General features: G+C 41.3%; 1 protein-coding gene across 7 annotated transcripts in view; it reads left to right on the forward strand.

Annotated features, from left to right (window-relative positions):
* Nucleotides 1-25,258, forward strand: part of RARB (retinoic acid receptor beta) — a 334,203-nt gene that overhangs the window by 255,378 nt on the left and 53,567 nt on the right. For 6 of the 7 annotated variants that reach the window (XM_056334286.1, XM_056334288.1, XM_056334287.1 and 3 more), the window contains one exon: nucleotides 10,545-10,693. In XM_056334286.1, the coding sequence (XP_056190261.1) occupies nucleotides 10,545-10,693 (149 nt within the window). Of the gene's footprint in view, nucleotides 1-10,544; nucleotides 10,694-22,797; nucleotides 22,907-25,258 lie in introns of those variants that run through there. The other variant, XM_056334291.1, reaches the window with a different exon arrangement.

Consider the following 25,258-nt stretch of genomic DNA (forward strand, 5'->3'; position numbering starts at 1 on the left):
TCCTGCAGGGAAAATATGCTGAATTTGTGACGCCACAGTTGTATCAGTAGGCTACAGAAATAGTCTTCATTTTCATAAATAAGGAGTAAAGAGGCCAGAGTCCTCATTCTCTGTACATTTGTGTCACTTCTTTGCCTATGCCACTATGCTCCAGATGAGAATCTGACTTGGGAATTCACTGGTAAAGCAAACGGGGCCTGAATTGTAAGAAACGTTAATTTTTAAGGAAAAATCTAACTTCGTGCAAATGGTAGCACAATTGTAAACGTTTTTTAAAGAAGATCCTTTTTTTCAGTTTTGCAACAAAGCGGAATTTTCACTTGAGACTGATGCAATTTTGTATGGTAGTGGCCAAGCAGAAAATCACCGACCTGAAAAAACTACAGAGCTAGCATCTTTCGGATGTTTTTCTTCATTTTTCCGTATGATTTATTTTTTTCATTTAACATGTTTTCTTTTTCATTTTGAAGGTAGGCTCCTAATACAAAGTGATGAGCTGTTGCCCTGTAAACTCTGCTGTGCCTGCCAAACCCTCCGGCCATCCTGTCTGTACACTTACTTTCACCCTGGCTCCCTCATGGTGTCTGCCTGGCCATTTATTTAGCGAAAGACACTCCTGTTCTCAGTTACTAGCACATCATTAAGTCTCACTGTCCTGAGAGTAACACAGGTATAACCAGACGCAGTTCTTGTCCCTGATACAATTAATCCTGACAAGCTTTCTGCCTTCCATGTTTGCTCAGGTGTAAATGCTTCTGTCTGGCTACATGGACACATAAACCCAAATGTAGAACTGCTTTACTGCTATAACTGTAAAAAAACCCAAAACCCCAAACCAAAACAAAAAAACAAACCCCCAAAAAACCCAGCCAGAAAAACAGTGTAATTTTTTTTGAAAAGGTTATGTGAACATGAAATCTCCTATGTTAGCTATACATACTACCCCTGGGTTTAGTGGAGCTGGTGCTTGAGAACCAGGCGTTGCAAACCAGGGTAAACCTTATTCCTGTTTGAAAATATCCTCCTGAGCAAACCTACAGAATATGAATGTGCTTTTACAGAGAGGCTGCAGCCTTCTTGTTGTCCTTTACAGCTAGCTGTAGTAAATATGTGTGTAGAGTATGTAGTTGCCAGAAGTCCTAACTTTACTGGAAGAAGCACCAGAGGTAGTTGCAGTGACGGCTGTCCCACAGAATACCTGTGAGACACAACAAAACGATGCAGCAGCTTCAGGAAAAGGTTTCAGGGTGTTTGCATTCAGGCATACATGGTCAGGACACATTGGTGATTTCCAGGTCATACATGCTCAATATATAAGACTAGCCTTGTAGATTCAGGCTTATGTCTTGGCAGTATATGAGGCTGATGTTGGCTTGGACAGTATAGTCAGGAGTAGAGGGTTTTGTGGCAGTTTCTGGTGCTGCTTACGCCTGTGTGGGACACAGCACCAATGTGCATGGGTGCAGATTCAGGACTTCTCTGAGGTCGGGTTTGTTGTCTGCCGGGGCATTCCTGTGTAATTGTATATATGGTGGAGTAGTCTTACAGGAAGTTAGGTCTTAGCTGGCTGTGGAGATCAGCAAATGAAGACAAGCCTTTTGTCATCTCGAGTTCCCTGCCTGCAGCAACAGTGGCTTCTGGGGGGCAGAAGGCACCCAGCCCTGGCCTGCTTTGCAGTTGGCAGGCAGGCGGTGTGCACACGCAGGCTTGGGGGTGTTTCAGAGTCTGCACATTAGGGGGACTTAGCACAGACTTGAGTTCCCTGCTCTGTCATGTCTCCTGTGTGTAGCTTAGACAAGACATGTAAGGCTACGTTTCAAAGGCACTGCTAGAGCTACAGCTAGGTTCTCAATTGCCGTTGAAAATACCGGCTGGGTACTGCTTGCATTTTTCTAGGAATTTAAGACCCAAGCAAATGAAACTCTTAGGCCGTCAGTGCTTCCATTTCCCATTTGTAAAGTAAGACGAATACCTCACTTAGGTGTTACAAAGGTTAAAATAGGAATGCTTATGGGTTATTCACATACTGGAGTGGCAGGGACCATGCTTGTAGATCAGATAGGTAGAAGAGAGCAGGATCCTTCATGCTGCTGAATATGGCAGGGCCAGAAGTGCTGCCAGCTGTGTTGCATGGTAGGGACAGTGGGCCTGGGGAGTCACTTAGGGTGTCTGTGATCTGTGCAGGAATGTCACTTGGGAAGATGCACTGGCAGGTCGGGCCCCTGGAGTGCCTGAATAAATGGTACTGTGAAGGTAGGTTACTGATGTTGCATTGATTAACAAATGGATTAATTAAGAGGCCAGATTGTGGCATAACGGAAAAGTATGTTACAGAAGAATGACCACCCTTCACCAGGCAACTGATCTTTGTGGGAATAATGAAATCTGTGCTACAAGTGAAGAAGTTAGCTGCTAAGGAACAGAAATTGTATTATGAGACTAGAACAGAAGGATAACTGAAAGATAGATGCTGCTGTCTTCTGATTTACTGCGAACAAATCTGGATAGCTCTGCTGTGCTGGTAGTAAGATGCTGAACTTCATTTCCTGGCCCTAGTCACCTCACAGAAATAGAGGTTTCAGAGGGCTATACTCCTGTTGCATGGCCAAGATTAGTATCCACTGACTCTGCTGACTTAACGTTACATGACTCTGCTAGTTAAGATTACAGAGTGGCAATTGAAACTTGGCAATTTTGTTGATGAAAGGCACGAAGGACTATGATTGCAGCTTGCTCTCTCCCAGTTCTAAACTGGGGGAGATGCAGCAGACTAGTGTAAACGCTTCTTTTCTGCCATTTCGGTTGGCAAATACTACTTGGTATACATACAGCAAAGGCATTTGCTGAATATGAAGAAGCCTTTTTGTTGTTGTTGTTTGGCGTTTGTGAGGGTTTTTTGACTCATCCTTTGAAGCTAGTCTGCATTTTAACACTGAAATGCTAAAATAGTTAAAATGAAAGCACTCTAAGGACCTGCTTTGCAAGTAATGGTTCCCCTCAAGGTTTTGGAGGCCTTTCAAGGTTCATTCTTACAAATATCTTTTGACTTGGCAGGATCGCAACCATTACCATTATTTGCATTGGAGTAGCGCTTGAAGGTCCTGCAGTGCTGGTTAATGTGCAACATATTCTGAGACCCTGCCCGAAATATTGTATGGTCTAAACAAATGAGATGCAAAGGGTGGGGGAAGAAAATACTGTCCTGATGGTATGTCTGTCTGCAATGGAGCAATGGCCAAATTTGTACTTGGAACTTCATTAGGGTAAGGATATCAGAGCAGACAGTGTGCTTAACTGCTTCTTGTACTCACAAGGCAGAGGGCAGAGTTCAGCAGGACCCCTCTTGTCCCAGATGCGACGGGACAGAAGCCAGCTGTCCGTATCGCTCTTTAACTGACAAGACTCCTAACAGCAAAAGCACTTTGGCTTTGAAGACTTCTGCCAAATCAGCTGCACCTATCGAGTCTTGCACCTTGTCTGAGATAGCTATTGGCAGCAGCAGCCTGTGCTCTAGGTATGGCTTTTAAAATGACCTGGTCTGAGGCATCTTCTCGGTGACCTTGTGTGCAGTTTGTCCATTAGTAAGTCTTTGCAGATTGGGCTTCTGAGCTCCATAACCTCTACTTCTTGCTAGTTTTACTGTACTTTATTCATACAGTAGGAATCCTGAGTAGCACGTAGTGAAAACCTGTGGGATACTCTTAGCTTTTAAAAGTAACAGAAAAGGATCATTTGGATTGGGCACCCTCAAGCAGAAACCAGGTCGTGAAGCTTGATCTCGTGTCCCTGTTGAAAGTGAAATTCCCCTTTTCAGACTAAAAGCAAACCTGAAGACTTAGAGGTTTTCTTGGCTTTCAGCCCAAATAATACTTTTTTTTTTTTCTTCCCCCAAGGCCTAGACAGTCTTGTAGAGATGAACTATGACTTGATGAAAATCAATGGTAGAAAAATTGTAATCGAGAATTAAAAATAGAGTAACTTACACTTAACATCACGGCTTTAAGGCAGATGTGTGCACCTAGCAAGATGCAAATAATGAAATAGAAGCCCTCAAATATGGAAAACATACTTTCTTAAGTACTTCTGAAAATCCTGATATTTATATCTCAATCTGGAGTTATTGTGGCAGTCTATCTTTTAATCCAGGTATGTTGTGTTCACTCGTAATAAAAAGCATTCCCTCCTGAACTTTGATGCATACCCAGCCCTAGGAGGAAAGGCTTTTTGGTTGTGGTAATTCGTTCTACATTGATTAACATTTGCACATGGCTTCCCCTGAGCCTTTTCCTCTGTCCTCCTGACCTCAGCCCACTCCACCTCCATGCCGTCAACCCCCGGGTAAAACAACAATCCAGCACAGCGAGTGCTGATAGGTGAAATAGTAGTGCGACTTCTTTCCTTTGTGTTGTTTTCTTTGCAAGGAAGAAAATGGGAGTCTTTGCACAAGGGAAGACTTTGTTTTCCTCTTTCTGTTGTCTGTGTTCCCCACCTGTTGTATATATGGTAAAAATATCTGGGACTTATAACCCAGCAACAGTACGCAGCCAGAGTCATGTGTGACCGGGTCAAACACACACTCGCTGGAGGGTCATGGCCAGGTTACTAAGTCAAGGCTGGCAAGTCTCCATGATAATGTTTTCTTTCTCTCTCACTCTTTTTTTTTTTTTTTTTTTCTTCTCCCCTTGTCTGTCTTCCAAACAACAGTTTAAAAAAAAATCCTTGTAACAATGCAAACTATTTAAGCATGACAAATTCAAAGAAGTTTTTTATTAAAAAAAAATTGGATGGGGAGGGCTGAGTCAATGATATTTTGGATTTAATTTTATAGTATAGTTTTATGTGGCACATGAAAGAGAGAAATTTGTATTGAAACAATTGAGACCCACTTTCCCAGTTCCTGGCTCTTTCCTGGAAGATGATTAAAAGCAGACTTTTTTTTCCAGACGAGACATAAAAATTAAATGATCTACAGTATATAGTTATTTTTTCAAATGTTTGGAGGCTTATAAATAACTTCTACAATCAAATACACACATACAAGCAGCAGAGAATCTGGTTCTAATTACTTGTACTTTAGTTGAACTTTGGCGTTTCCTTTGACTTTCTGCCTAATGTATGTGAGCTGTGTGCCTTGCACTCCTGCAGTGAATTCACAAAAAAAAAAAAAAAAAAAAAGAAAAAAAAGAGAGAGAGAGGCAAAAAATCCAGACTCTTGTTGGTGCCAACAAAAATGAGGGTTAACAGAGTGTTTTGACCAAATGCAACACTTTGCTATTCACCCTAATTAGCTGAAATTGCTGCTTCCCACCAGGGACCCTGAGTTCAGTATTCAAAATTCCCTTGAGGCTATCCAGGAAATGCCATTTGCTTTACAACTTCTTATTCTTTTAAGACTCAACTGTCCAAAGTGTACATTAACATACAAGTTTAATAATATAAGTTTCTAGCAAAATGCAAGGCATTTCATAGTGCTTGCTGCTTCTAGTTGGTCACAAAGTAAAATACCTCCTCCATCTGTCAACATGGTTTAGCTGGCAGTAAATTAGGTCTCACAAAGCAGGCTGTGCTTTTAAAGATCTTATCTGCTGCTTTATCTAACCTTTAGAAGTATTTCAGACATTTTAGGAATTGTGAAGTGACCGATTGTTTGAGAGTCCCTGTGTGCTTAAGCTGCATTCAGGTGTTGGGTGACAGCACTGAGCCTGTTTTCTCAGGTGAGTGGGGACCCTGAAGTGTCACATCCCACAGGACAAGACATCAGGGCATGGAAACAAGTTGCCCCATTTTTTCCCCCTCTCCTTTGAATTCTTCCTGAAATTGTAAGACTGCTTTAAAAATGCCTCTTCTGGAAATACCATCTTTCTGCCCTCCATCCTTTATTTTTTCCACCTTGCATGTACAGACATGCGTAGAATCATGGAGTCATTTAGATTGGAAAAGACCTTTGAGTCCAACCATTAACCCAGGACCGCCAAGTCCACCACTAAACCACGTCCCTAAACACTGCATCTATGCGTTTTTTAAATACCTCTGGGGATGGCAATTCCACCATGTCCCTGGGCAGCCTCTTCCAACGCTTGACCACCCTTTCCATGACGATATTTTTCCTAATATCCAATTTAAACCTCCCCTGGTGTAGCTTGAGGCCATTTCCTCTTGTCCTGTTGGTTGTTATATGGGAGAAGAGACCGACCCCCACCTGCCTACACCCTCCTTTCAGGTAGTTGTAGAGAGCAGTAAGGTTCCCCCTGAGACAACTCCTCTCTAGGCTAAACAACCGAGTTCCCTCAGCTGCTCCTTGTAAGACTTGTTCTCCAGACCCTTCCCCAGCCTCTGGACACACTCCAGCACCTCTGCATTCCTCTTGAAGTGACAGGCCCAAAACTGAGCACAGGATTTGAGGTGCGGCCTCACCAGCGCTGAGTCCAGGTGGATGATCACTGCCCTAGCCCTGCTGGCCACACTGTTTTGGATGCAAGCCAGGGTGCTGCTGGCCCTCCTGGCCACCTGGGCACACCGCTGGCTCATGTTCAGCTGGCTGTCAGCCAGCACCCCCAGGTCCTTCTCCACCAGCCACTTTCCAGCCACCCTTCCCCAGGCCTGTAGCGCTGCATGGGGTTGGTGTGACCCGAGTGCAGGACCCGGCACTGAGCTGTGTTGGCCTCGGCCCATCAGTCCAGCCTATCCAGATCCCCCTGCAAAGCCTTCCTGCCCTCCGGCAAGTCAACACTCCTGCCCAGCTTGGTCTCATCTGCAGCCTTACTGGGGATGCACTTGATCCCCTCATCCAGATCATTAATAGATACATTAAACAGGACTGGGGCTGATACTGTGCCCTGGGGAACACCACTTGTGACCGGCCACCAACTGGATGTAACTCCATTCACCACCACTCCTTGGGCTCAGCTGTCCCGTTAGCTTTTACCCAGCATATCGAGTGCGCCAGCCCAAGCCATGAACAGCCAGTTTCTCCAGGAGAATGCTGCGGGAGATGGTGTCAAAGGCTTTACGAAGGTCCAGGTAGACAACACCCACAGCCTTTCCCTCATCCATTAGGTGGGTCAGTTTGCTGTAGGAAGAGATCAGGTTAGTCAGGCAGGACCTGCCTTTCATAACCCCGTGCTGGTTGAGCCTGATCCCCCAGTTGTCCTGCACATGCCCCATGATGGTGCTCAGGATGATCTGCTCCACAACCCTCCCTGGCACCGAGGTCAGGCTGACAGGCCCGTAGTTCCCCAGATCCTCCTTCCTGCCCTTCTTGTAGATGGCCATCGCACTGGCTGACCTCCAGTCTTCTGGGACCTCTCCAGTTTGCCAGGACTGTTGATAGATGGCGGAGAGTGGCTTAGCGAGCTCCTCTGGCAGCTCCCTCACTGCCCTCAGGTGGATCCCATCTGTCCTCATAGGTTTGTGCACATCTAAGTGGAGCAGCAGGTCACCAACCATTTCTTCCTGGACTGCGGGGACTTCATTCTGCTCATCCTGATCCCCATCTTCCAGCTCAGGGGGCTGAGTACCCAGAGGGAAGCTGGTCTTGCTATTAAAGACTGAGGCAAAGAAAGCATTAAGTACCTCAGCCGTTTCCTCATCCTTTGTGGCAGTGTTCCCCACTCCATCCAGTAAAGGATGCAAGATTATCTTTGGCCCTCCTTTTATTTCTAATGATTTGTAAAACTAGGTTTTGTTATCTTTTACAGCAGTGGCCAGCCTGAGTTCTAGCTGGACTTTTGCCTCTCTAATCTTCACCCTGCAAAGCCTCGTGACATCCTTATAGTCCTCTAGAGTTGCCTGCCCCTTCTTCCAAAGGTGGTAAACTCCTTTTTACCCTAGTTGCAGCCAAAGCTTTTTTTCCAGAAAGCAGGTTCTGCTGTCATGCATCCACTAGCCACCCACATGACACAGAAATAATGCTTTATACCTGCTGCGCATGAATGCACTGAATTTCTGCACTTCCATGCTGGCAGTACATACGTTTGCAAATAAAGAGCTAAAAAGCCTAAATCCAAGGAAGAATAGTAAGTCAGAAGCCAGAGTGAGAGTCGAGCTTGTGTAACTTGAGTTCAAGCCTTCTCCAGAAAGCTGTGCACCTTGTATGTGATCAAAAGTGGATGTTCCCAAACTGGGTTTTTTACACAGAAAAAAATACCAAACTCTCTGGGTGGTTGTTCAGCAGATGCAAGCATTATATTTAATAGATTAAGATCTTTTAGTGAGAGAGATAAAGAGATATGTATATGCTTATGACTATTTTACGGAGGGTCTTCTGGTTCTTTCCTTGTCGTACACCTTTTCACATTGTCCAGAGAAGAATTCTGTAGCAGCACCTTCAACTCTTCAGTTGCTGTGCTGTGTATTTATGAACTGAGCTGGTTGCTTAATCTCTTCTGGTTATCACAAGTTCCTGGTGCTTGGCCAGTGCCTGACAGACCTCCACTGTACTTACAGTTTGTGGTTTGAACACTACCGTTGGATGCTGGTGCTTGTTTAGGATGAAATCATGAAAAAAGCAGAAGGGTCTCGGTATTATTCGGCAAAGACTGTTTTCCCCAAACTGAAATCGCAGAAGGATTGCAGGAGTGTGGTGGTTTTATTGAATGACACAACCTTGTTTTCCTATGGGAAACCTAAACCCTGCCTTTTAGATGGACTGGGAGAGTTGAATGAGCTAATATGAAACACATTGTCTGCTGGTATTAGAGTTTTAAAACTAAAATTTTATCATTCCATAGACTGATTTGAAGCCACCATAATTCATGTATGAGCATGAAATAAGGCAAGGAATGTTTGAGGCCTCTCAAGGGCATTTGATGAATCTAACTTTAATTTAAAAGTACTAATAGATTATTGATTCAAGTAGGATGGCTGTGCGGAGATCAATAACAGAGCACTCTCTGTCTCTCTTAAATACCAAAAAATACTGTTGAAAAGAAATTACCATTCTCATTTGTGTTTTCATTAAGAAAAAGCTTCATTAAAGTTTTCCTGGTGCAGTAGGAACCTGTAGATTTTTGGTTTGCCAAGGTTCAGTGTACTTAGTGCTGAAAAAGGTAAGTACAGTTCTGGACATTGTCTTAACCACAATTTATGGAGCCACATTATTTTACTTCTCTATTTTTTCACAGCCTCCTTACTGTTAGATACATTAAAAAATTCTTCCCATTGGAAAGGTATTTCTTTGCTTAGAATCAGAGCCTTTAGCACTTCACTCTAGCATTTTTTTTCTTCTCAAGAAATGTCTGTCCTTGAAGTTGATACTAGCTTAACTCAAGTAAAAATGGCAGATAGGGACCTTTCTCTCACAAGTAATCAGAAGTTGCATCGTGCTCCATGATGCCCTCTGTGAATTCTGCAGAACATGAGTTGAAAATGAATCATGAGTTTAATAGAAATGTATCATTTTTGTAATCTGAAAAAAATCACGTACAGTAAATCTTGTTTAAGACTTTTCCATTGAGTAACATTCTTTAGGGCCTGCTGTTGGTCCTCTTGAGATTTAGCTCTACTGATAGTGCCTAATATTTCTGGATAGATCTGAGTTCACAGATCCTGTCATTTCTGTCTATCTGTTGAAAACTTAGAGGGATTTATCTAAGCAGGAGCAGACGGCTACGTGAAACATGAAAATGTATTGCACATCTACAATAAATGTGAGGAATGATGACAGCATATCACAGAAAACTAATGCAGATGTTTTGGAAAGATGTAGTTCGCATGTCTTATCTTGCATCGTAGAGCTTTCATGTCCTTTCCCTAAAAGGGATAACTGGCTTTTCAGCAGGTTCAAAACGAATGACGATCTAGAAATATTAGGGCAATAAAGGGATGTAGGGTCATAATGTGTAAGTAGCTCTTTCTCAAAGAGGTTTCCTGATGCTACAAATGCTAAGGTAGGTAAGGAAGTGTTGCTGGGTTGTGCTAGTTTTACAGATTTAAAAAAAAAAAAAAAAAAAAAAAAAAAAAGATTATTTGTTCAGGTAATTTTCACTTCAGGTCTTACATTTAGTCGTTTGTCTCTGTACATACATCTCATGCATGCTGCTATCCTGCTATTGCAGAATTGGACATTGGAAATCTTATCTTTTGTAGGAAAAGGCAAGAGATACAAGAGCTGTCTCAAGACTAGGTACTGGTTGGAAGGGTACATGCCACAAACAGTGGAAGACTGAAGATTGATACCCAGCACACACGTGTTCCACACAATTCAATAGGCGAAAACCAGAACATGAGCCCAAAGTTGTCCATTTTTTGAGCCTGTTAGGAGATTCAAGCACTATATATCTGAAGTGAGCTGGACCTTTTGTGGTGTTGAGTAGCTAGATCATGAAAAAATTATCAGGTGCTTTAAAATAGGCTTTTGAGGCTATAGGATGTAGTCCTGTCATTACTTGCCTTACTTTAGTTCCCTTTACATTTTGCTAGGAAAGACAAATGTTTATTATACTAAGAAAGATATAGGCCAGTTTGATAGTTATAATACAGTAAATTATCAGATATTTAAAATTCATTCATGAGTCATTCAATTATATTTCTTTTTTCTTTTGTAGCAGTTGAAACTCAGAGCACCAGTTCTGAGGAACTTGTTCCGAGTCCTCCTTCACCACTTCCACCCCCTCGTGTTTACAAGCCCTGTTTTGTCTGTCAAGACAAGTCATCGGGATATCACTATGGTGTCAGTGCTTGTGAGGGATGTAAGGTGAGTGCCATCATCTCCCTTTCCTTTTATAGGGCCACATATCATTTTATAGAGGGGCAAAGCAATACAGTTTGGTGTGACTTGATTGTCTCCAAATAAACCTGTATCTTCCTTGTGTGAATTAGCTCTTATTTATGAGTAAAGTCAAGTAAATGACCATCGTGCCTGGAATTATTTCCCTTCATAACTTCTTCGAAAGTAAGTCTTTCAGGGACCTCCCTAAGTATTGATTACCATGAGAATGTGATCATAGATGCAGACATAATCAAATAAAGGGAAAACACTTTGAGACTCTTCACTGTCCATCTGTAGGTCAAGTATGCCCTGAGAACTCACATGGCCATTGACTGCTCTCAGTGTTTTTCTGTGTGCTGCTACCGCTGTGTATCCAGGGGGTGGAATCTGGGAACAGGATCTGATCATCCGTGAATTTTTGGCATGGCCTCTAACTATCTAATTAATCTCAAATCAGATTGGGAATTTGAGGATTAGCAGGTTAGTTTTTGCGAAATTTAATCTGGCAGACTACAGTGCTGGCACATCTGCTAGGTGCTTTCCAGTGCTGTGGCTGTCAGAGCATGAATTGACTATCCATAGAATGCGGTAACACAATACACTGTTCTAAAGTAGAGGATGTCTAAAGACAAGATATACTTCAGAGAAGCAATTTCAGCTACACCATGTGTGTATGGCAATAATTAAAGGTGTACACACAGTGAATAGTATGCCTGCAAGGAAGAAGGTAGTGCGAAAAATCCTAAAGAAGAAGTATCATCACATGCTTTCATAGTTAACTTTATTAGCTGTGGTACTGTAGCGCAGCTTTCTTTTTTAACAATTAAAGACCTATGATTTTCGTCCTTCAAATTAAAATAGTTGTGTGGTGCTTAGTAAAGTGAAGATACTAATGCATGCTGAAAATGTGGTATTTGCTATATCCGTATAAATGAAGTTATTAGAATGAATTCATAAAAGATATTTTGCTGGTTTGTTTTTATGAAATGTTGTAATATTTTTCAGATACTGTGCAGTTAGCAATTTTTACTTTATCCTTTGAACTTGCAGCTTCTTCTATGCTACTGACGTTTTGTAGTGATGTAAAATATCATAGTCCTGGGTTTGTGTCATTAGGCAAAAAACTATAGTATGGAGTGTGGTTTCCCCCCTGTTTTATAACTGTAGATACTGAAGTAGTGAAAGTAACTATTTAAGCTCACCTCAGTTTTAGAATCTCCTTCTGGTATTGAGGTTTTCCTTGGATATCATGTCCATTTTTTTCTTTTGGATGCTGCAAAACTATCAATTTAACTGTCTCTTAGGAAGAACTGTGGTAAGAATATGCTGTAGCTGATTTTATTGAACAGGAAATCTCATCATCCTCAGATGCTAATGTACAAATGGTGGTGTCATTTGCTCACCCCACACGTTCCTTCTTAGCACAGAAGTAATTGCAGACTGTGGCAGAAAGGTCACATGTCCCTAAGACTTCATTATTTTTGAAAGATACGCAAAAAAAAATACAGTTTTTATTGGCATGCTGCAAAGCATTTTCAGAAATAAAGTGAGACCATACTTGTCAAAATACATGAAGAAATCAGTCTTGTAATGTGTTAGCCATTATTCAACAACAACATGTTCACTTATGTGCTAATTTGAAAGATGCGGTAATTCAGCACTTAGCAGTAGCTGCTGTTAAAAGGAAAAAAGTTATGTACAAAACCTGTCAGTCTATGAGAAATAATATTCCAGAGCAATAACTTGGCTGCTTGAGACTGGTAATACTTGGGTTAGTTAATGCTAGATCTTCCAACAAATTGGACTGGGATTTTATGAATCTCTTCCACTGTTTGAATCAACTTCCTTAGTGAGTGCCAGAAACTGGCAAAGAACATGATGAGACCACTAAGTTAACCAGTGGTCCCTCTGGTGCACAGTCATGTACTGCATCTCCATGCAATTTCAAAGAGCTTTATTTTCTTTGACATTTGGAATTTCACTGAAGCTCAGCAGTGTGTTCAAAAGCTGTTGGGATGGGGAGAGGCAACCTCGCTTACAGACAGCTGGATTGCACAAAGCTCATTCCATAAGAAGCTAGACTAAAATATCAGCCAAATCAAGCATTAATCCTCCTTTTTTTCCCCTCTTTTCTGACCTTGTTGCCATTTTCTCTTTCTTCACTCCTATTTCCACCATTTCTTTCTTCACCTGATTATCAGTCTCTGTTCTGTGATGTTAAATTCTCTCCTTTTTCCTCCTGCATTGCACCTCCTCTGCTATGAGGTCCTTTTCTCGATCTTTTCCTTTCTGACTCATTTACCTTTCCCTTCGAACTGCTCAAAATCTTGTTTCTCAGGGGAAATGAATGGAAAAATCTGCTCATATCATACTTATCTAATTAGGGCCCTGTTCCTTTTGGTTTTCTGTGCTGCCTTTCCCTTGGTTTTCTTTCAGTTCTCTGTTTCCTTCTTTGCCTTTCTCCCTTGAGCTCCAGTGAAGCTGCCATCACAGTGATCATTAGCAGTCTCCATCTAGTGCAAAAGGACAGCTTTGTGTCCTCCATGTTTTGGGTTGCTAACTTGGACACAGGGTTCATGATGACAGAACTTCCCATCCTCTCTCTTCATGACATCACCAACTGTAATCTCATGGTGTGCAGTTTTTTCAGACCTCATGCCATGATGATACCATTTTTGATCTGCAACATTGTAATTCACACAATTATTGTCCTTTTTCCTTCAGCTGCCTTCACCTTCGGAATGTGCCTTTAGCTGCCTTCACTGTTAAACCATCGCTGTGGTCTTCTCGCGTGATGATTAAATTGGTGCCTTCTCCTGTCTTTCCTTCCCCTTTTCCCACTCACTGTCATCCTGGGACCTTATTCTTTTAGGTACCTGGGAACAACCTCCTAACCTTTGCTGAATGCTTTCCCAGTATCCTAAGCACCCTTTTTTAAAGTGATCCTTCTATCTTACTCATTACCAGAATCTTCAGTACTGTGCCCCACTAGAAAGACTGTTCTGTGGCTTGTTTTGATGTACTAGTTTTTTAAGGTTTTTAGGGGCTGGACAGAGTATTTAATAATATGCACTTAGGAACCACAATAAAAGTTTTGGAGCTGTCTAAATAATTCTAAGCTATCTTTGTTTTCTAAGTTTAGTATGTTCATGCTGAAAATGTTATTTGTGATTATAGATTTAGAGTACTTGACTTCTTGCCTTCCAAATTTGAAATCTGGGAACTTTCAGAAGGTTGATGTCCTAAACTTTTTCTCAGTTTGGTCAGTTGAATTCAGCAGTCAGGCTCTCTCTGGTGTTTTAAACTCGGGTTTGGGTTTTTTTAAATCATGGCTTTGTGTTAATTGCTGGCTGTTATGCTGCAAAAGGCTGGTGTGCCTCATAGCCCATCAATGTCTTTGTGTATGTATTAGAATCTCAAAACCAAACTGGTCTACACAGTGCACTTGTATTTTGTAAGCAAAATGCCAGAGGTAGTCCATTTTTCTATGTATATAATACAGTACATTGACAATATTCAGCTTATTTGCAACTTTTCCATTTTGTAAACTGTGTGGCATTTCAGAGGCGGGGTTTGGAATCTACTCATGTGTTTCATGATCTCAGTTAAAGATTTCTGAAAAAGAGATATTTTTTTTTTTCTCCCCCTGGTGTCTGGGTGTTGCTACATAGCATGCAAACAAATTCCATACAAAATGAACAACCTGGATTTATGCAGCCTGGTACAAGTGGTTATAGGGCTGGCTGTCACCAAAAACTCAGCTCTTAGGTCCTGACTTGGCTTGCACTGTAGCCGGGTTTGCAAAAATGGAGACTGAGAGTAGCGTGATGGATTCCCCACACAATGTTGCCATTGTGTGGGCAAGGAGGAGAAGCTGGTGTTCTGGCAGCTTCAGCTGTCTCTGAAAGCCCTGTTGCTTGTTCTCGGCATTTAAAAGACAGCATTCCTCTGCTGGCAGTCCTGTCCAGATTCCTGGCTTAAATTCGGTGGGCAGCAAAGTTGCCTAGAGCTGTTTCAGGAGAGAAGACAGCACAGCATGTAAGAGGGTAGGTTTATGGTCCAGCAGTTTTGTCTGAATGATCAAGGTGCTTCTCTGCCTGTTGTTGATGCTAATAGACAAAAATGTAGATAAAGCTACTTCAATACCAGGTGATCCCAGGTTGGCTTTTATCATAAAAGAAGAATAGCTTTCCTCCCATCAGTTTTCATATAAAATCACATCTAATGTGTGATCATTAAATGAAAAGGGTAACCACATTTACTATATTTTCAAACATCTTCAGCTATGAAAATACATTTCTTTGTTTGACACCTTCCTGACTCAAACATACATATACACACACACACACACCCCCCTATCTTTTTTTTATTGCAAAGACTTTAAGCAGTATGAAGAAATAGGCATTGATATATACCTTGAAATTTAGGTTTGTAATTCTGTAGGACTGACTCCCACAATAAAGATGAGCTACACATAGGAGAAGAAAAGAAAAAGAGAGAAAATTAAACCGTTTTTACTTTTTCTGGTTTTTCTGATCCACGTGGATATTTAGCTTGGGAGAAAAGCTGTCATTTTCTTACAGCCTTATCTTACTTCCAAATGCAGTGGGAGGCAGTCTTACCACTCAACTTCAGGCCCAAAATTTGTTACCTAACTTTGAAGACTGTGCTCTCGCTGTAGTCAGTGGAGAGAAGGAGCTCCCCTTAATGGCTGATTCAGAGCATCTAAACTAGATCTACTCTGGGTCACCCTCCAGAGCAGCCTGTCCTCATGGGCCATTGGGTTAGGTGCTGAAAGCACAGCTGTGTTAACATTCTCCATCGTGTCCCCCATGGTTATGTCCCTCTGGGCACTGAGAGGGTTGGGGTTCCCCCGCTGCAGGCCATGAATCCATGATCAGCATCAGTCAACAACAGATTTACAAAATGCTGCTGACAGAGGGTGGCTTTAGTTTTCTTATTTATTTGAAGTTTGATGGCAAGGATATTATGCTTTGTTCTGCAAGAAAAGTTGATGAGTGGCCTAAAATATTTTAGAGATTGTCGTAGCAAAGTTCCCTTTATGGAACAATATCCTTTGGGACAGATGCCTTTTTCTTTTAATAATGCCTCTTAGATCATGTGAGGACAGATTTGCATTTTCTTAGGCAGTTCTGGGATTGTAGAGGGATCTTAAGCAGCAGTTCTTTTTGATAACGCCACTCTTGTACATGTTAGCTTCTAGCTATATCATAATTATATTTAAGCCTATACTTATGCCCCTTTACTGGGAATTAAAAATCCAGACATAGAATTTTCTCAATTACCTAATGCTAAAAAAATGAAAGCAAACTTTATAAAATCAGCTAATATTCTGTATATTTGTTTGGCTTTGCTTTCCTGGCATGTTTTAATAATCTATAACTGAAACAAAAAGCAAGAAAAGTAAAGTTGAAAATATATGCACAGTATGATTTGTATCAGGGAAAGAAGTAACATTGTTTGCAGCAATGCAATTGTAAAAGCTTCAATTGGTTCAAAGAAAAATACAGATCAGCTTGAATGATCGAGCTGTATTCGTCTCCATTTAAGCTGTATTAGTAAGTGACAGTGCCAGCAGTGGAGATGCATGCTGTCATTCATGCACAGCTATGAAAAATTCCTCAAATCATAGAAAATTGCTCCTAGTTTCAGCTAAATCAACAATCATTTTTTTAGAAGGTTAAAACATATTCTGAGATGCATTTCTGCATACTGTTAATATCATCTGATCTTAAACTGTAAAGTGTAGCAATGCTTAAAGCCATTTATTTGCAGAAAGCAGTGCCATATGCAGAAAGACACTAAATGAGTTGCAACTGATTTAAATGTAGCTGAAACCCTGGAATTTTTATACATATTTTGTAGTACCAGAAAAGACCTGCTCGCTTTAATGCTGTCTTCAAAATTTTAGTTTTTGAAATAACAAAATGAGGAAAGCCAGATGTCCTGTGAAAAGCTGATATCTGTTTCAGTTAGTTCTGATTTAATGTTTCTCTTTGTTTGGAAGATAAAACTTTTGCCAGATACTGAAGTTATTTCAAATTTTTGAAGGATAGGGAAGCATATATTTATTGGAAGCCCACTGAGAGCAAGTAAACATGATGAAATAGATGGGACCAGGAACAAAAATTCTGTCTTACTGGATATTTTAAAATATCTTTCTGGGTCGTGTGAATGACATGAATGAAGAAAAAATATTAATCGCTAACCATGACAGATAACAAAAATTAAAATTGTGTTGTGCATTTGAATGCCATATTTGATTTCCAGCGCTGTGGGCCCAAGTTGTGTATTATATCTCTGCTGTTCCCCTGCACTGGGCTTCTGGTGCAGAGACAGATAAAGAGCAGCAGTGTTTGTAGGGATATATAAGCACAGCTCATCCTTCTCTTATCCTGTGCATTGCTCTCAGTCATAGACCAGGAGTTCATCTTAAGGTGTGAGAATAGTTGTTTTTACGAATTAATTTGTTTCTAACAGTGATGCTGGTGCTATAGAAGCACAGACATTATCCCAAATTACTTTCTAACTGTGCTAACCACACTGCTCCAGTTATTTGTGAGCACAAGGGCAAATATCCTATGGAAACCGGAACTGGAAACTGCTCTCTTATTTTGCATAAACTGTCAAATAATGACGTATGATTGTTTGGCTTAAATCTTGCACTTCATTCTCGTGCAAAATTCCTGATACCATTAGTGAAGGTTTTCTCAAAAAATGAACAGCAGCATCAGGCTCTTAAATCATGGTGCAGTGGTGACCAGCCACGTTTTGGGGCACTGCTTTGCCATGCTGTGCACCTGGAATGTTTCTGGCTGTACCGACCTCTGCTCCTCCTGCATGCAGCCATCTCCCATGGGCAGTTTGGATGCAGCTGTCCTGTTTCGAAGGCCAAAACTGACTAACGTAGAGGTGGACTTTCATGGTAAGTCAGCCAGCCCATGTGCCCATGACTGTTCCCAAGAGCATTTCCTAATAGAGATGTAGTCTTCATGCCTGCTGACCATACATATCTTTTCAGGCTCTTTTGCCAATAACTATTCCATAACAGCTACAGTTTTTTCATTAGTAGTAATAGTAAACTCAAATTATTGAGTCTTATGCTTCTGGCAGCGTCTGTTCCTTTCTATAACTGAGAATGCACACCATAAGAAGAAGAAACTTCAAATTTACATGTGTAGGTGCCAGTTGTTGTTGGAGTTGAATCATGGTTTCTCACACCAAGGTCAGTACTGGAGAGTGCTTGTCACATTTCTATCCAACTTTTACCTGTTCATAGTTGTTGTGGCTTGTTAACAGATGGCTGAGGGAGAGCTGAGGCTCACACCGGATCTGTAACATGCTCACAGTTTACAACAGCTTCAACAGAATTAAGTAAATCATACATATGTGTAAAAGTGCTGTCTATGCAAATCATGTCGCGACACACCAACCAGAGATGCCAGAAGCAGGTGGGCTGCAGTCCAGGCTGGAATGCTTACCCGCTGAGAAGTCCCCTGTTTTGTATGCAGTGGGTATGGAGCAGAGCATGTTTTTAATTTCCTGTAAGTAGGTTCTAATGGATTTTACTTTTTCTATTTTCCTCACTAGAGAGGGAGAAAACACTTTTGTTTTGTTCTCTTCTTGTCAATCTATTTCATAGCTGTCCATTAGTTTAAGGACCACATGTGGCCTTTAATTATAGATGTGGAGTACAGCATGTAAGGGCACATCCAGAAAGTTGTTCCAGTATAGGCAAAAATGCAGCTTTTCACCATGTTTAATGCAACATTTCATAATATGATCTTTTAAAGTGTTGTTTGTAAAGGTAGTTCAGCAGGTAAGGAAATAAGAATATCTGAGCAAACATCTCAGAAATTACTCTTCATATTTTCTAATAAAACTAATACCGTACTTTTTTTAATACCATGCCATATTTATTTATGCTTACTGAACAGCAGTTATAGATGTGTAAAATTACAATGAACTAGCTTTTATTTTCTAACTATGGAACTTTTTTTAAAAAGAAACTGGTTAATGAGACATAGAGAAGGGATACATAAGCAGTTGTTCTGTTGAACTGAGATTTAGGATAGCTTGCTGGACCCCATAAGGAAGTGCAGTGTTTTCTGTGGAAGAAAGGGGGAGAGTAGAATCATTTACAGAGTGTGGTTCTGGCTGAGTGTTGACTTCAGTGCTGGTGAGATGGTTGTGGTAAGTGTTCTGCTTGCTTTAGGGTTCTTTGGAAATTGTAGTTTGTGTTTTTCTTATTAAGTACATAAAGATTTTGATTGTCACTGTTTAGAGAAGTAAATCCAAAGTCAGGGGGGTTCATAAGTGTTCAAAATGAAATTATCCATTATGTAATTCTGTTCCCTTACATATTAGGTAGATATTCAGATGCCTTTTGTTTGCTACTTTTTTTGAATTTATTTTGAAAGATGTACCTATCTGTATTTTCTGGTTATTGTAAACCATCACCCAGTTCATAAGCGGTCAGCTTGCCAATTTGCAGAAATACTTTGATTGCCCTACGAAAGTGACCTTCCATTGCTCTCTGTGATTACTGACTGACCTACTAATGGAAACAGAGGTTCTTTCTAATCCCAAATGAAGTATTCCTTTGAGGAAATTTCCTGAAGGGGTATTTTCTTTAGTTTCCTCTGGCAATGGAGTGCAACTGATTTTGCAACATGGATCCTAAAGCTGTTCAGCCTTGCAGAGCTGCTCTTTGTGAAATTTAAGTCTTCTGCTGTAGCTGGGAAGACAGTTGGATGCAGTTTTCCATGTTTCAGTTTCCAATACTGTCAGCTTTACAGATTCTTTCTTAAATTTGTTTATTGTATACAATCTTCTTTTTCTTCCTCCTGTGAAAGAAAACAAATGCCTTACTAAAAAACCTTCCATTTTTTAGTAGCCATTCAAAAAATCAGAAACTGCCAAAGTTAAGATTATACCTATGTGTCTGTCTTTTGCTCTTTGTATCTGGATTTTGCTATCATCTTTAAGTATGGATACGTTGTTTCTTAAGTTCGGTGCAAAGGACGTATGTGTTGTGCCCTTCCTGTTTTATATTATTCTGATTATTTCAGAGGAACGTCCCACATACAGGAGGCACCTCTAGGCATGACAGCTGTGGAGCTCAGTACTCCACTTACAAAAACTTGTAAAGTTAAAGAAACCTTGCATCCAATTCTGTAATTAGTAGTTTTGGTATATTGGTATAGTAACTGTTTAACTGGTATACTGCTGCAGCTGGTCTGTCAAATATTGTGTCCCTACTCATAAATTGTTTTTCCTTTTGATAATATGCAGGAGTCCCCACAAATTCCACAGCTCAACTCAGGAGACAGCTGTGAAGTAGAAAGACATTTTTGTGTATAAAGTCCCTTATGATTTCACATGGCCACGGTTAAAATTTCTCATTTAATATATTTCAGTGGGAAAAGTTACTACGCAATAAAAGCTGTATCATAATACCTATGTTTAAAGGGGAAAAGGTATATTGTTTCTGGATCCCCCGTCTAGAATAACGGATACATAAATTAGAAGGTGAGACATCAGTTGCAAGTAGTGCCAAAGAAATGTAGATTTGATTGGCTGTAAATGCTGTTGGTGATTTCACTCCAGCTATAGCAAACCTCAGTGACTGCTGGGGACCCTTCCAGCTCTGGAGGGGAGAGCCAGCAGCCCCCAGCCACAGCACGATAGCAGGGTCTGCCATCACCTGGTGGCAGGGAGACTGATCAAATGCTTATGGAGCAAGTTTGTTCCCGTTTCAGAGTCCCTGTAAAAGTGACAATTTAATGGGACCCATTACTATCAGCTGTGTCCGGTTCCCTCTCCCTCCTCCCAGGTGCTCCAGGGAAAGCAGAGATTTATAGCCGTGGTGCAGCCACTCTAGCGGGCTACTGTTCACTCCTCCCGCGAGTGTCCCAGCTGGCAGCTCTCCAGGTGAATATTCCCAGCAGGTCTTCCCTGCCTCTGGGGGTGCTTGCCTTGCTTTGGAGAAATGTAAATTATTAGGTCCTTGCTTCAGAGTGCGCTGTGGTCCTCATGTGCTTTCTGCTGGTCCAAAAGAGTGGCAGTGCTCCTGAAGAAGATTTAAGCAGAGTGTTTCAGAGGAAGCTCTGCAGCCCATCATTTTTTAGATGAATGAGCACCACCACTTTGTTAGCTTTTTTTTTTTTTTTTAGGGGGTCATGGCATTGCTCAAGTGGTGCTGTAAATGGTCTTAAGCAGTCCACATTTATCCATAGTGATGTACAGTGACTGCTACGTGTATAGAAACAAAAATGAAAACTATGTATTTTTTTGAAAGGAAAGAAGAAAGAGAGCATTAGGTAAATAGGAGAGATGCAAGCATAGCACCCAGGAGCCAAATGGATGAGCTAACTAAAAAGACCTTTTATCTTATCCCAAGTCCATGTGATTTTTGTAAACTGAAAGAATGATCGTCTTGTGACTATATGAGCTCTGTGCTTGAATCTGGCCATTGATTAAAGTCTGGCAGGGGAGGGAAAAAACAGGAAAACATCTTGCTAAGATTTTCCTGTGTTAGATTAATCAGTCCTAGTTCATTCACTCATCTCTGAAAGGTCGTGTTTGCTTGTCGTCAAAGTTGCCCAGTCCCAGACTCTCCCTTGCTTCCCTACGGCTTGGCTGAATGAACAGTGGTGCCCAGCACTGGGCAAGGTGGAGGCAGTGCTGTGTTTGTCATGTAAGCTGTGATGCTTTTTCAGCATCTCAGCGTGATTTTGTCGGTGTTGCAATGAGATACATATCTCCAATTAGTGTTACCTTAAGAGTCCTTCCTTACAGCTTGGAATAACTAGTCAGTAGGTTCCTCTGGCTCTGTTTGTGCAGTTGCTAATCCCTTGCACTGGCACAGGCTGCAGTTCATCCACCTTTCACAGCCTGCTTTTGCATGTTGTTGAGACCATTTTGACCGTGTGTACTTTGACTGTGTACAGGAGCCAGGCAGATGGGTATGGCCACCATCTCACTCTTAAAAATGGTGGGTTTGCCAAGCCGGTCCAGCTCCAACTCATCCCTCTGCTGTCGCCTTCAGTAATGAGTTTCAGCTGCAGTGTAGAAAGGTAATTTTCCTTGACTACTGCCAGTACTAGAGAGCCAGACTTGCATGTTTCTGGCATGTTTTTGGGTGTTTACTTGAACTCTGTTTTCTAGTCTCCAGGCATCCAAGTTTCACTAAACTCTATGTTTTACAAGGTTTTAGTGAGTAGTTCTGTATTAGCAGAGTTTCTTTGTCACTGAATGCAGGGGAATGAGAGTGTAGCAGAAAGTAGTAAGTACAAGATACTACTTTTGCCAGATTTCAAGAGATCTGATACAACATATTTGTTTAGACATCAACTGTCAAAACTAAGTGAAAAAAAATTGTGGGGAGATAATAAACATGTGTTGATGAGTCATTCAGATAGATGCCTGAAAAATGTACCAGCAAGGATAATGCTCAAGACATCTGGTTTATTTTGGCACATTTATGTCCATGTTCTTTCTTCTGAATATTTTTAGGTTGCTTTCTGCATTGTTTTCAGAAAATTCTTCTCTGCTGCGGATCAGGCACATTTTAAAACTCCTCCCAGGTTGGACAAAAAGAAAAGAAACATGCTGGGTCTTGAAGACAAGCGGGAGCCGTGCTGCGGCACAGCCAGAGCCAGCTCTTCACCAGCCATCCTGGCAGGTGGGTGCTGGGCCAGCACCCACAGGCACCCACCCAGCTGGCTGGGCTCAGGCTGGGGTGCTGCATTGGCTCAGGGAGGGTGGGGAGACGGCAGGGAGCAGCAGGCTGTGCATGGAAACTGTGCAATTCCCTCTGCTAGAGCAAGGGGAATTGTGCTTCAGCCAGCTTGCAGGCATATATAAATATTTGTGGCATAGTTTGCATTATGATTTCAGCTGAGCTGTAAACATTTAGTTGCTGATAGTGGGTTAGAAACTAGCACCTCTATAAATTTCAGACGGTGCAGAAATGCAGGGATTTTTATATTGGCTGACGATTAATGAAAGTCCCTGTGCCTCTTCTGATAAATAACTGTGGTGCCAAATATGTGGGGGAAGTCTGCAAGCCTTTGTGGTGAAGGCTGAGAGGGGAGGAGGAGGAGGAGGAGAATGATGCCTGCCCGTGTGGGGAATTTCCTTGGAGCATGCACATACCTTCTTTCTCACATACAGGTTTGTGTTTGAGCTTGTCCTTTCCTTTAAATGTGTTTTCATCCCTGCCAGCAGCTAAGTGGAGAGGCTAATTTGAAAGACCTCTACAAGTAATTGCCGCGTAGTAATTGCATAGCTAACATGAGTCTTTTCCTTGTCCTGCCTGCTGCAGGAATCTGCGTGTCACTGCATGGGTATAGCTTGGTGGGGATTTTTTGTTGTTTTCCTTTAGGAGGTCTACTACTTTGTTAGAGTCGCTGTTGCTTAGCTGTCTTTCCTTTGTCACTCTGAAAAAAAAATCCCATGTATGTGTAGTAAAATTGTAGCATTGTCCTTGGAAATGGTCCCCCTGCTCCAACCACCTGAAAAACCAATAGATAAAAACAGAGACCCAAATTATGAGCATAAACCAAAATCAATCATACATTTTGGGGATAACAATTTGGAAAGGCTTTCCTGAGACTGTGCTTCTATGCAAGAGAGCAGCTACAGAAATGGTTTGGAAAAGTGTCATTCTTTACAAAGAAATACTGCACTTAATTAATTCTTGCTCCTGGGAGGTCAACCTGGGGCACTCATTATTGTCTTAATTGGTGATATAAATCCTGAGGCACTGGAGGGGAAGGAAGTGAAAAAACGATGAGCAGTTAACAACGTAGAGCCTTTTGGATGAGCACTAGCCAATTGTACGACCATCCTAGTGACATTTTATGGTTTTATTGGGTTATAGGTCTGGTCCTCCACAAATTAGGTTAAAGAGAACTGATTTGCATAAACAAAAATATAAGAAAATAGCAAAATGCAATAATTCATTCCTGAGTTCTCCATTAAACTGTGTGAAATAACTCAGTGCACTACAACTCAGAAAAGCATTTCTTTGATCTCCTGTTATTCGTATTCAATTATATTCATTACTCTTCCCATCTGGAGTTTCCTAGCAGGCCAAAAACCATCCTACAGACATTACTGAAAGGAAGTTAACTGTAACTTTTTAATTATATACATTTCATCTCCTCTTTTTTTTTTTTTTTTTAATTTGAAGAAAGCAGATGGAAGTGCATACCAGCGCTTTCCTCTCTGTTTAAATTACTGAAGTGGAGAAGCAGAAAATCTCAGCCGATCGTTCCCCTCACATATTGTTTCAAGGTGATGACTGTTCTGTCTGGAGACTTTGACATGTTTGCTAGAAAGGTCAGGAGTTCAGTGAAAATTGAAATTGTGAAGAAATCTGTGTGTAGTCTTAGGGATGTTGTGGTACCCTTGCTAGGGAGATCTGGTTGCTGCACATTTGTAGAAAATTGAACACATCTCCCCTGTTTCATCAGTAAGCTGCCTCTCTGCCAGTTGGCCAGCAGAAGTGTTTCAAACTCCCTCCACAGAAAAAAAAAAAAAAAAAATCAACGTTTTTATGGTTTGGGGCATGTTTTTAACATTAGACCAAGGTTTGTGGAATGAAAAGATGTGTTTTTGTGAGGCACCATGAAAAATGGGGTTTGTTTCCAACCTCACCAGTGGCTAATGGCTAAATCAGCATTAGTAGCCCCATGAATAATTTTGTTCAAGTTCAGTCACCAAAATTGGGTTTCTTTTCCTTGCCCCCTAAGCCCCACAATAATTTTGTCACCTTAGAAACTATTAGGATTTATCAAGTATGACCTGCTTAGTCTTTGTTGGAGAATTTTTTGCAGTTGCAGACGAGTATCCCTATTTAAGTAGCTTAGCTTATCTGCCTGTCCCTGGCTTCTGGGCCTTTTTCTTTTTCTAAGGAATGAGAAAACCCTGAAAGCTTTCAAACTTTTCCATTTGTGTTAAAATAATGAAAAGAGAATAGACCTTTTTTCCCCTTAGTGGGTTGCTCTTAGGTCCACAGGTCTGTATTCCTGTATGCGAGGTGTGAGATAACACCTGCTTATTTTTATGAAGTGTTTTGAGCTCTATTGATTTTTAAAAAAAACAAAAACAAACAAACAACAAAACCAAAACAAAATCCCCTGCTGTCAATAGCAAATTTGGGTTTCTTCAGCCATGGAAGATTACGGCTGCTCTTCACCTGCAGAATAAATGGTTAGACGTGATGAAATGTGGATGGCAAGCAGAGAGTTTCTGTTAGAAATAACAGCAACAACAGACAAACAGACAAACCCAGAGCACTTCCCAGGGCAGGCTGGTGCCCAGCCCCTCTGCTGCCGTGTGCCTGGCATCTTTAGGTGCTCTCTACAAGCTATTGACATTTAATGGCATTTATTGGTTTGTTTTTGCAAAGATCTGCCTGTCCTGCCCTGACATACATCATCAGAACAATTTCCCTGCTTCCTGGCAGTGAGCCTTCCTCTACTTATTGTTGTAGCTGCTTCCATTTTGTGCCAGCGGTGG

This window comes from Falco biarmicus, chromosome 4 (genome assembly GCF_023638135.1).
Source record: "Falco biarmicus isolate bFalBia1 chromosome 4, bFalBia1.pri, whole genome shotgun sequence".
Taxonomy (NCBI): Eukaryota; Metazoa; Chordata; class Aves; order Falconiformes; family Falconidae; genus Falco; species Falco biarmicus.